The 11,597-nt window shown below is 45.3% G+C and overlaps 1 protein-coding gene across 1 annotated transcript; it reads left to right on the forward strand.

Annotated features, from left to right (window-relative positions):
* Positions 1 to 608: 608 nt before the first annotated feature.
* RASSF10 (Ras association domain family member 10) lies at positions 609 to 3,399 on the forward strand. Its single transcript, XM_060017312.1, has one exon. It carries the CDS (start codon positions 803 to 805, stop codon positions 2,300 to 2,302), a length of 1,500 nt encoding a protein of 499 aa, XP_059873295.1. The 5' UTR covers positions 609 to 802; the 3' UTR covers positions 2,303 to 3,399.
* The last annotated feature ends 8,198 nt before the right edge of the window (positions 3,400 to 11,597 follow it).

Genomic DNA, 11,597 nt, shown 5'->3' on the forward strand with positions numbered 1-11,597 from the left:
CGGGCACCGGGAGCAGCCTCTGAACGTCCCCTTCAAGTCTAGACCTTACTATATCTACACTTGTTCCCCGAGCACACTGCCCCGTCCTGTTCGCCTTCAATATGCAAATATTGTCTCCAGACAAGAAAGACTGAAGGCCTTCCGCATTATAGCAGGCTTTTACAGCTTCCGTCTGGAGGTCAGGCAAGCGGTTGGAATCTCCGGTGGCGCGGGGTGTCTCGGTTTCTCTGCGCCGCGGCACTTCTCAGACCGTGCTGCCTAAGGACCAGGAAACGTCTCTGGGGCGCCGGGAAAGGTGAGAAAGTCCAGCTAGCTCTAGGCGCAAGGAGCGGAGCCAGTGGGCCGAGAAGAGGAGCAGAGCTGACCCGCGCCTAGGCACGGATCCAGGCCCTGCAGCACGGAGGTCCCCGAGTCCCTCTCTCGAACCGACGCGCAGTAGAGTGCCCACGCGGGCAGCGCGGGAGAGGGGCGGGCCTGGGCTCCGTGCCTCCCGCGTTCCGGCCGTAGCTCCGGCGCTGGGGGCGGGAGGGGGAGGAGCCACGTGGGGAGGAGCGAAACCCGGAGGCCCCGGGAACCTTAGGCAGAGCCAGAGCGGCGGGAGCCCGAGCCCGCGCATGCTGCTCCGGGAGCGCGCCGTCCAGGCCGAGCACCGCCGCAGCTTGCCTTCTCTGCGCAGCTGGGAGAAGGGCCGGTGCTGACGAGGACGAGGATCCCGAGCTCCAATCCCTATTCAAGAGCTGCCGGGCTGCCCGCTGCCCCAGTGGGGCTCGGCCCCTCCCGCCACCTGCGTCCAGGTTGAGCCATGGATCCTTCGGAGAAGACGATATCGGTGTGGATCTGCCAGGAGGAGAAACTGGTGTCCGGTCTCTCCCGTCGCACCACTTGCTCGGACGTAGTGCGGGTGCTCTTGGAGGATGGCTGCCAGCGGCGACGCCGGCAGAGGCGAGGCCGGCGGCGGGGCATAGCTGGCGACCCGCCAGGCCCAGGGGAGCTGCCGGAACCCCTGGAGGAGGACGACGAGGACGACGACGCGCTGCCCCAGGGCATGTTGTGCGGGCCCCCCCAGTGCTATTGCATTGTGGAGAAGTGGCGGGGCTTTGAGCGCATCCTGCCCAACAAGACGCGCATCTTGCGTCTCTGGGACGCCTGGGGTGACGAGCGAGAGAACGTGCGCTTCGTGCTGGTGCGTAGCGAGGCGTCGCTGCCCAACGCGGGACCCCGCAGTGCCGAGGCGCGCGTTGTGCTCAGTCGCGAGCGCACCTGCTCCGCCCGGGGCGTCCCGGCGCGGCCCAGCCTGGCCCTGACCCAGGAGAAGCAGCGACGGGTGGTGCGGAAGGCGTTCCGCAAGCTGGCCAAGCTCAACCGGCGGCGCCAGCAGCAGCCGTCGTCGCCTTGCTCGTCCACTTCCTCGTCTACAGCCTCGTCCTGCTCGTCGTCGCCGCGGGCCGCCGAGAGCGCGTCGGTGGAGCGCATGGAGACGCTGGTGCATTTGGTGCTCTCCCAGGACCACACCATCCGTCAGCAGGTGCAGCGGCTCCGGGAGCTGGACCGAGAGATTGACCGCTACGAGGCCAAGGTGCATCTGGACCGCATGCGGCGGCACGGAGTGAACTACGTGCAGGACACCTACTTGGTGGGCGCAGGCATCGAGCTCGACGGGCGCGGCCCGGGAGAGGAGCCGGCGGCGGCGACGGCGGCGCCGGCCCTGGACGGCGAGGCTCAGGCGGTCGAGCTGGAGGAGCTGGCCCAGCGCTGCGACGACCTGCTGCGGTTGCAGGAGCAGCGGGCCCAACAGGAGGAGTTGCTCGAACGCCTCTCAGCCGAAATCCAGGAGGAACTGAACCAGAGGTGGATGCGGAGGCGCCAGGAGGAGCTCGCAGCGCGGGAGGAGCCCCCGGAGGCTGATGGCGGCCTCGACGGTGAGCTGCTGCTGGAGCGGGAGCGGGTCAGGACGCAGCTCAGCACCAGCCTCTACATCGGGCTCCGGCTCAACACGGACCTTGAGGCCGTCAAGTCGGACTTAGATTACAGCCAGCAGCAGTGGGACAGCAAGGAGCGCGAGCTACAGGGCCTTCTCCAGACTTTGCACTTGTTGGAGCTGACGGTAGTTCCCGATGGGACTCCAGTCTCGAGCGGTCCCTCGCAGGAACCCCGGCCTCAGGCCTGCGCGGAGGTGTGGGTGGACCAGGCCCGCGGACTGGCCAAGAGCTGTCCTGGTAACGACGAGGACTCGGATACCGGGCTGAGCTCTATGCACAGCCAGGACTCGGACTCGGTGCCTGTGTGCGAATCCCTTGTGTAGGAGGAGCAGAGCGGGGAGAGGGAGACGGCCGATTCTCCCTTCTTTGTAGGAAGCACCGGCTTGACCGGCTCAGGGACTTGAAACCAGGCGGGGAGTGGGCCCGGACCTTCTGCCGGGCAGCAGCGCTCTGACTGGGTGGGGGAGGGCAGGGGACGCCTGCTCGGCAGCAGCGCTCCTCTGGCCTTGGAGTGAATGTGGAGGATGATAACCAGACGAGGAAGCAGGGTCTCCATTACAAGCTCTTTCAGGGGAAGAAAGGAGGGAGGAGGTGAGAACCCCCTTATGTTGGAAAACAAATGCTCCAGGAAGTTGACGTGGTCCGAGCCCATTTTCCAAAAAAACAACAAAAAGAGTATCATGGAGATTTCACCAATCTTTTGTATGGGAAGGACTGATGGCAGCTAGAACTTTAGTTTGTGGTATAAAGTACTTTTTAAAGAAACACTTGGATGAAAAGGAAATTCCTTGAATGTTAATTGTGACTGTGAACATGTTAAAACTAGCCAAAGAGGACGCACTGGTGTTGGTCTCAGCCTTACTCACACCTTTGATAAAACCCATAGGCACCAAAATCCTGGCTGTTTACATTTATGCAGATTTGGGAATTACCCATCTGCTAAACTCTTTGCCTTTTATTTTCTTTCAAAGACTAACTCTGTTTCCTCCTAGCAAATACAGTATATGTTAAAATGGGGTCCTTTTCCCAAAATCACCTTTTATTATTATAAAAGCCAAACCTAACCCGTGGAGATACAGAATCGTGGTAGACATAACCCCTGGTTAAAATTTAATCTAGGCCCTTTGAGATTTGCTCCTGCAAAGGTATGTGTGTTGTCCTTTTATTCTTATTGCCACTTCATTCCCTTCAGACACTGTTATTTCAGAAAAAATAAAAGGGAAGTTGCAGAATCCAAGTACAACTACATTTGCTGTTTAATGAGCACTCTGGTTGAAAGGTAAGCCTTGAAAGCAAAGATCTTTGTTAGTATTCAGCTTTTTAACTAAGCTACGTGTAAAACCAACCATGACCTCAACAGATTTTACCAAACAAACCCAAGTCTAACTTCAGTATCTTTGGTCAGAGATTAATTAGTTACTTGTCCAAACCTAAATTGAGATAGTGTAAATATCAAGGTTTACTAGATAAGACCTGAAAAGAAAACATAAAACAATCTAATAGTACACCTTAGGTGAAGAATTTGGTTAACAACGGCATGTAGCCATAAAAGCATATAAAGGCATATAAAATTGAGCTAAAGATTCGACTTGAATTACTCTTGTCTGGCTCACACCTTTGCAGACACCACAGCATGCAAGTGCAGTGCTTCTCTCTTAATAGCTAGTGACACAGCCCTGTGGGAACTCAGTGTAATTGTTCCAGTTATTTCAATGAAAACTTATCAGTTGTAGCTAGTTGTTGCCCTGTGGAAGGAGCCTGCTGGCAGTGTTCCCTCCAGAGCTCAGAACTTCTGAGGAATGTGGGATCTAATCTGTCCTGAGGAGGTATTAACAATAGGGTGTGTGCGCGGTGCCAGCCTGGTATCAACCTAACTGTGCGGGGGCCGGCTCCAGTTTCAACACTACATGGGAAGATAACTTAAGAGGTCTTGCTTTTATAGAGAAATTTCTTTTCTTGGAGAGATTCTCTGCTTGTTGCCAAGAGGGGCCTGCCCACCAGACCTCCTCAGACCCTTTGAGCTCTCTGCTTTTTAGACACCCACCCTCCACCACCGCCATGCTATTATAACATGTGTAGATATTTTCAGATTTTCGAGTGGAATGGGAATTAAAAGGCCATTTTCTTAACTGGTGTTTTCCAAAGACATTAGCTGGCATAATTATGGTTTTTTCGTTTCGTCTGATGCAGAAAACGTCTATGCGTTTGGTCTGGAGCATGATTAAAATGAGGAAGGGACCAAAGGAAACCCACTGTCCCAAGACAGTCATTTGAATCCATAAACACAAAGCCTAATGATAGCTTTCTTTTGGAGGCAGAGGTAAAATCCTCATTAGAGTGTGACAAACGCTACTTGTCTGGATGGTTTATGCTGGGAATAGACTGACCCGGTGGTTTTAAAGTTATTGTGCTTCCCTCGCTCCGCACCAAGGGTGGTAGGGGAGATGGCTTTTGGACGTTTATTAACTCAAAAGAAAACACAAAAGTTGGCAGAACAGGACTGCCTAGCAGAAAGGGGCCATTTTCCTTTTCACTATTATTTTAAACTTTGACGGGCTGCTGACGTCAGCAAGTATGCCGGAAGCCTGTAAAGCAAATAAGCCACATCACAGGGAGAAAGCCTGTGGGATTTTCTGATGCCCTCTTTCTAGGACCTTCCAGTCCTGACCACCTGAACATGCTTTCCCAGTCAGCTCTTCAGGCAGTGAAGGAGGTTTTGTTCATAACAAAGGGTGGTCCAGTCTGCCCATTTTTTCTTTTATCCAAATCAATTATATCCCCCAAAGGCACTTTCTGTGTGGGTAGGAGAAAGGAGAAGGGGGAGGGGTGGGGGGGGGTGGGGGGGGACAATAGTTCCTTTTACTAAGAACTTCTGCAAGCCTGAGGAAGGTGAAATATGGGGATAAAAAGTGCCTAACAAATCCTAGATATCCTTAAAATTTCATTCACTTTAAAAATAATCATCATGGCACTAAGAATGAGAAGGAATGCATAACAGTGAATGCACCAGCACCAGGATTTCAGTGCGCCTGGGAAAACTACCTCCTTTACTGTTCTCCAAGGCTAACAGAAACGCTGAGGAGAAACCAGCAAGCTTGTGCAGGAGAATATGAGATGGAGTAGGCTCCTTACCAACCAGTCCCATCCTTTTGTGGAACTGATAGAATTTATTGTGTCTTTGATCTTTATGATCCCATTCTCGGCCATCTCCCAAACCAAAAAGATTATATCTGGCATCTCTGTTTACTTCCTTATAAAACATGATTGATGATGATGATGATGATGATTTGCTAATTAGAAAAGTTATATTCTGTAGTCTTTATGGTGGTCCTGAAAATAACATAAGGAAGAAGAAAAGTCAATCAAAATCTCATCACCATAAGCTTATCACTATCAAAATTTGGTATATTTCCTTCCAGACCTTTTGAATTGTGAAGTTTTCATATTTTGCTGCTTTTTAAAAATATATAATTTTAATGAGAAGCCTATATGCTTTTAGGCTCAGGTTTTGACATATTCCTTGTAAACGGCTCCGTCCATCTGTTGGATGCACTATAGTGCATATAACTATTCTCATGTTATTAGGTTGTTCCCAATATTTTTTTTACTATTATAAAACAACACTGTGATAAGCTTCTTTGTGTACATATCTGTTTCCCTAATTAGACACTCCTCCCCAACAATAAGTTCCCAGAAAGAATTCCCAGGTCAAAGAGTACAACATTTAAAGGCTTGAGACTTAATTACCAAATTGCTTTACAAAAGATTTGGTCTAATTACAATCTGCCATGCATAACAGTGCCCATTTCACCACACCTTGACTTTCATTTGATATTATATTTTGTTAAGAAAGTATTTTAACCAAAATTAATTAATTCATTGGGGCCCCAGGAATCCAGGGCTGGCAACCACTGACTTAAAATATCCTTACAACCTGAAGGGCAAGTCATCCGACCAGAAGTGTTAAGAGGACATGGTGCTTTCTCTTCCTCCCACTTCTTTATCTTCCCCGAACTCTGCTTATTAATAGCAGTCTTGTCTGATATCAGCGCTGAACAATGATCCATCTGAGCAGAAGGGCCAGAAACTCTACATGAGTGAGATTAAGGGGATTAACGAATAGAATCAGATTTATAAAAAGAAAATATTATCTTTTTTCATCTGAGTCTAGTAGAAAAGGTATCCTTAGAAGGTGGTATCATAAAACATATTTGATTTTGTGCTTCTCCCTACCCACCCGTATCAAAAATTAAATCAAAATAAAGTAAGTACGTAAGCCCACTTGTTTATTAACAGCCTCTAATTAACAGTTTAGATTATTCTAGGCATTTCTTTCTACATATGTTACTATACCTGAGTTCACCCTTAAATTCTTGAAAAGGGAAAATTTGATCATGACAATTTGTGAGATTTTCAGTGTGAAGGTGTTTGTGAAACATGTTCTCCTAAACAGAAATGAAGGAGGGTGAGGAGGAACTATCTTTTCTTGAGTACTTTCCAAATGCCCACTCCTCGGGCTAAGTATTTTCACATGCATTTTCCCTACATTCATCTTGTGAGATAGACCTTTTTAACCTCCAGTTTTTATAGATAGAGAAGATAAGGCCACCCATTTGATAAGATGCAAGATACTAACCTAAGCCTGACTAAAACCTGTACCCATTTTGCTACATCACACCGGGCACATTGTACTCAAGAAGTGCTCTGCACACTCAGAAAAGGAGTGCTTACAGACCTCAGAGTGTTGGCATTGGAGAGGGTGGTGCTCAGAGACTATCAAGTATTGTCCAAGTATTTCCACCAGGGAGGTGGAATGATTTTTCAGAACCATAGGGCTGGTAATGTATCTACCAGGTGAGGATTTAGGAAAAAGCAAAGGAGGAGAAATTCCTATGTAAATATCTGGGCATCTGTCTGAGAGAGGTGAAGACTTTGCCAATGAAAAAAAATTCTCACAAAAAATTAATACCCTCTGTATCAGCATGGAGGTTTTGACTGAAGGCCCCAAGGACACAGGTGTATAGTCAACAACCTGGAATCCTTGTCCATCAGAACAGACAGCTGTGCCCTATTCACAGTCGCATCTGGAAGGTGGTACCAACCATGACTGTGCTGGAGCTGTCCCCAGCACTTTTAACCAGGCCTTGTTCCTGGTTGAGCCTCTGGTACATGAGGATCAGGGAAGGTTAAAGGGAGGCAGTGTTGAGTCTTCCAGAGATCCCTGTGCCATGTAGTTGGGCATGCACACCTGATTTAGGGCATTTCTGTGTCCACACTGACCCCACTACACATGTGGAGACCTAGCATGGATTGCTTTGAAGGACCACTCTCCCAGCCTCTGCCCCTCTCACCCAGTCCCATGCAAGATTTTCCTGCTTCAGATATCTCCAGGATTCTCTGTAGCTTTCAGGATAAAATGCACATTGCTTAGCAGGATTTATAAGGTTGTTGGTTATCCAGCTCAAGACCCCTCTTCGATGTCATCCTTTCCCACCTTAAAAACCACAGAATTGACCGGATCCTGTTTCTTCATTAAGGTCACATTGCCATCCTCAGTTTGTGCAAGGTCTCTCTTCTGTCTTATTTTATTTTACTTCATGTTCCCCCCCGCCCAACCCCACATCCACTTCCCTTCAGTAGTTGTGGGCTCCAGAGCACAGGCTCAGTATTTGTGGCGCACGGGCTTATGTGCTCTGCAGCATGTGGGATCTTCCCGGACCAGGGCTCGAACTCGTGTTCCCTGCATTGGCAGGTGGATTCTTAATCACTGCGCCACCAGGGAAGTCCGCCTTCTCTCCCTTCTTTTCTCCTCTCCCTCCCTCATTCCTTTGTCATTCATTAACTGGAATACTTCTGTAGAAAGATTCTTCCTTATATCAAATGTCACCCTGATGAACAGTTTAAATCCTGATTATCCTGAAATATAGGATAAAAGCAACATTCCTGCATTTTCTTTTTATTTACTAGTGTTCAGAATAATGTGGTTGTTCCCTAGCATTCTCCAAAGTTGACTGAGTTTTTTCTTCTTTGTTCATCTTTTTGGGAATCATTATGGAATTTTGAACTTAAAATATTTAATGTGTTTCAATCCATTATAGTTTTGGTCCTATCTTTGGCTGAGTGGGAGCTTCTTCAGGTTAGTTCCTGAATCCTTTTCACACATTTTTCACAGTCTTTGATAGCTTTGCTCTCTGGTGCGTCAAGGTGTTCCTGGCTCATACCGTACATTTTCTGACCCAGACCTGAAATCAGCCATCACTGATTCCTTTTAATGGGAAATATTTTTTTAATTAAAATTTTTTAAAAAATTTTGTATTGGAGCATAGTTGATTAACAATGTTGTTTTAGTTTCAGGTGTACAGCAAAGTGATTTATTTATACATATACATGTATCTATTCTTTTTCAAATTCTTTTACCATTTAAGTTATTACAGAGTATTAAGCAGAGTTCCCTCTGCTATACAGTAGGTCCTTGTTGGTTATCTATTTTAAATATAGCAGTGTGTACACATCAATCCCAAACTCCCAGTCTATCCGTGCCCCCCCACCTATCCCGCTTGGTAAGATAAGTTCATTCTCTAAGTCTCTTGAGTCTGTCTCTGTTTTGTAAATGAGTTCATTTGTATCATTTTTTTAAGAATCTGCGTATAAGTGATATCATATGATATTTCTCTTTCTCAGTCTGACTTACTTCACTTATTATGATAATCTCCATGTCCATCCATGTTGCTGCAAATGGCATTATTTCATTCTTTTTAATGGCTGAGTAATACAGTACTCTATTGTATATATGGACCACATCTTCTTTGTCCATTCATCTGTCGATGGACATTTAGGTTGCTTCCATGTCTTGGCTATTGTAAACAGCGCTGCAATGAACATTGGGGTGCATGTATCCTTTTGAACCATGTTTTTTTCCAGATATATGCCCAGGAGTGGGATTACTGGATCATATGGTAGCTCTATTTTTAGTTTCTTAAGGAACCTCCATACTGTTCTCCATAGTGGCTGCACCAATTTACATTCCTACCAACAGTGTAGGAGGGCTCCCTTTTCTGCACACCCTCTCCAACATTTACTGTTTATAGATTTTTTGATTATGGTTATTCTTATTGGTGTGAGGTGATATCTCATTGTAGTTTTGATTTGCATTTCTCTAATAATTAGTGATGTTGAACATCTGTTCATGTGCCTCTGTGCCATTTCTATGTCTTCTTTGGAGAAATGTTTATTTTTAGGTCTTCTGTCCATTTTTCTGATTGGGTTGTTTGTTTTTTTTTGATATTGAGCCACATGGGTTGTTTTTAAATTTTGGAGGCTAATCCCTTGTCGGTTGCATTGTTTGCAAATATTTTTTCCCATTCTGTGGGTTGTCTTTTCATTTTGTTTATGGTTTTCTTTGCTGTGCAAAAGCTTTTGAGTTTAATTAGTTAGGTCCCATTTGTTTATTTTTGTTCTTATTTCCATTACTCTAGGAGACGGCTCTGAAAATATATTGCTGCAACTTAGGTCAAAGAGTGTTCTGCGTATGCTTTCCTCTAAGAGTTTCATAGTATCCGGTCTTACATTTAGATCTTTAATCCATTTTGAGTTTATTTTTGTGTATGATGTTAAAGAATGTTCTGATTTCATTTTTTTACATGTAGCTGTCCATTTATCCCAGCACGATTTATTGAACAGACTGTCCTCCATTGTATAGTTTTGCCTCCTTTGTTATAGATTAATTGACTGTGGTTGTGTGGGTTTATTTCTGGGTTTTCTATCCTGTTCCATTGATCTATATTTCTGGTTTTGTGCCAGTACCATATTAGAAACCACAGTCTGTATACTAGGAGCACTAACTGCTACTGGGTTGGTGATTACTTTTAGAAATTTTTCATGGAAAGAGCTAGGAAATTCACTGTCCTTGTTTTCTTTTAATTTTTTATTGTGCGAAAATATGGATAACATAAAATTTACCATTTTAAGTCTTTTTAAGTGTACAATTCAGTGGCATTAAGTACATTTACAATGTTGTGCCACCATCACCGCTATCCATTTCCAGAACTTGTCTGTCATCCCAAACAGAAACCTTGTATCCATTAAATAATAACTTTCTATTGTCTCCTCTCCTCAGCCCCTGGTAACTTCTATTATCTTCTTTGGAGAAATGTCTTTTCAAGTCCTTTGTCCACTTTGAATTAGATTCTTTTTGTTGTTGTTGTTCTTGTTGAGTTGTAGGAGTTCTTCATATATTCTGAATATCAATCCCTTATCAGATGTATGATTTGGAAATATTTTCTCCCATTCCATTTATTGCCTTTGTTGATGGTGTCTTTGATGCATAAGAAATTTTTATGAAGTCCAGCTTATCTATTTTTTCTTTTGTGGTCTTTGCTTTTGGTGTTATATCTAAGAAATCCTTACAAATCTAAAGTCCTGAAGCGTTTTCTCTGTTTTCTTCTAAGAGTTTTATAGTTTTAGCTCTTACATTTAGCTCTTTGACAACTTTTTTTTTTTTTTTTTTTTTTTTTGCGGTACGCAGGCCTCTCACTGTTGTGGTCTTTCCCGTTGTGGAGCACAGGCTCCGGACGCGCAGGCTCAGCGGCCATGGCTCACGGGCCTAGCTGCTCTGTGGCATGTGGGATCCTCCCGGACCGGGGCACAAACCCGCGTCCCCTGCATCGGCAGGCGGACTCTCAACCACTGCGCCACCAGGGAAGCCCCTGACAACTTTTTGCTAGTATTCTTACTTTTATTGACAAGTAGCTTTTTGGATGTCCTTTCTCTGCCATTCCCACTTAAGTCACTTACAAGTGTTTTCATTTTCTCTTTTCTTTTTTCATTGAATGGATAGAATTTTCTTTGACTGATTTCAAAGTTATACATTTAATTTTGCTCTTCTATTTTTCAAACTTACTAAGAGCCATACTTTTGCTTATTTTTTCTGACCACGATATAAACTTATAAATGCTGTGTTTGCCCCCAAGCAAGATAAGAATCTTAAAACACTACTCCCACTTCTCTGGTCTCTCTCCCTTTTCATTTTGATATCATCTACAATTTTAGTTATAGAAAATCTTATGTAGCTAATAATAACCCGTCTCAGTATATTTTATTGAGATCATGTTAAATACATACATTATCTTGAGCAGAGTTGATATCTTTATCATGTCAAGTCATTCTGTCCAAGAATATGATAATAATAAAGTAAAACAAATCACTACCAAATTCAGTATGGCTTAAAATAATAATCATTCATTCTCATTCACCTGGGAGGTAGTTGATCCAGGCTAGGCTCCACTGAACTTGGCTTTAATCGGTGGGTTAGGTTTAGGCCTACTTCATGGGTCTGTCATCCTGTTTGGACCAGAGGCACAGAGCTTTCCCAAAGGTCCTTTGGAGTTATTACAGAGGCCTTAGCCTAGACTTTTTCTTTTTTACATCTTCTTCTGTGGGCCTTGGCTTGCTCGGTCCAAGTCAACACACAAAAATTGAGTTCCTGCTGTATACCAGGCCTAGGGGTTAAGCATGCAAAGTGCTCTCTAAGACACTGGTATTGGGATTTTACATTTATTGAGCCCTTTGGATTAATATTTCTTCTAAAGAGAAAATTGGTTATATAAACTGTGTTATAGC

This window comes from Delphinus delphis, chromosome 8, assembly GCF_949987515.2.
Source record: "Delphinus delphis chromosome 8, mDelDel1.2, whole genome shotgun sequence".
In the NCBI taxonomy this organism is placed as follows: domain Eukaryota; kingdom Metazoa; phylum Chordata; class Mammalia; order Artiodactyla; family Delphinidae; genus Delphinus; species Delphinus delphis.

Bases quoted from the DNA above. Each gene is read 5' to 3' on its own strand.
- RASSF10 (XM_060017312.1), top strand. From the start codon at position 803: ATGGATCCTTCGGAGAAGACGATATCGGTGTGGATCTGCCAGGAGGAG.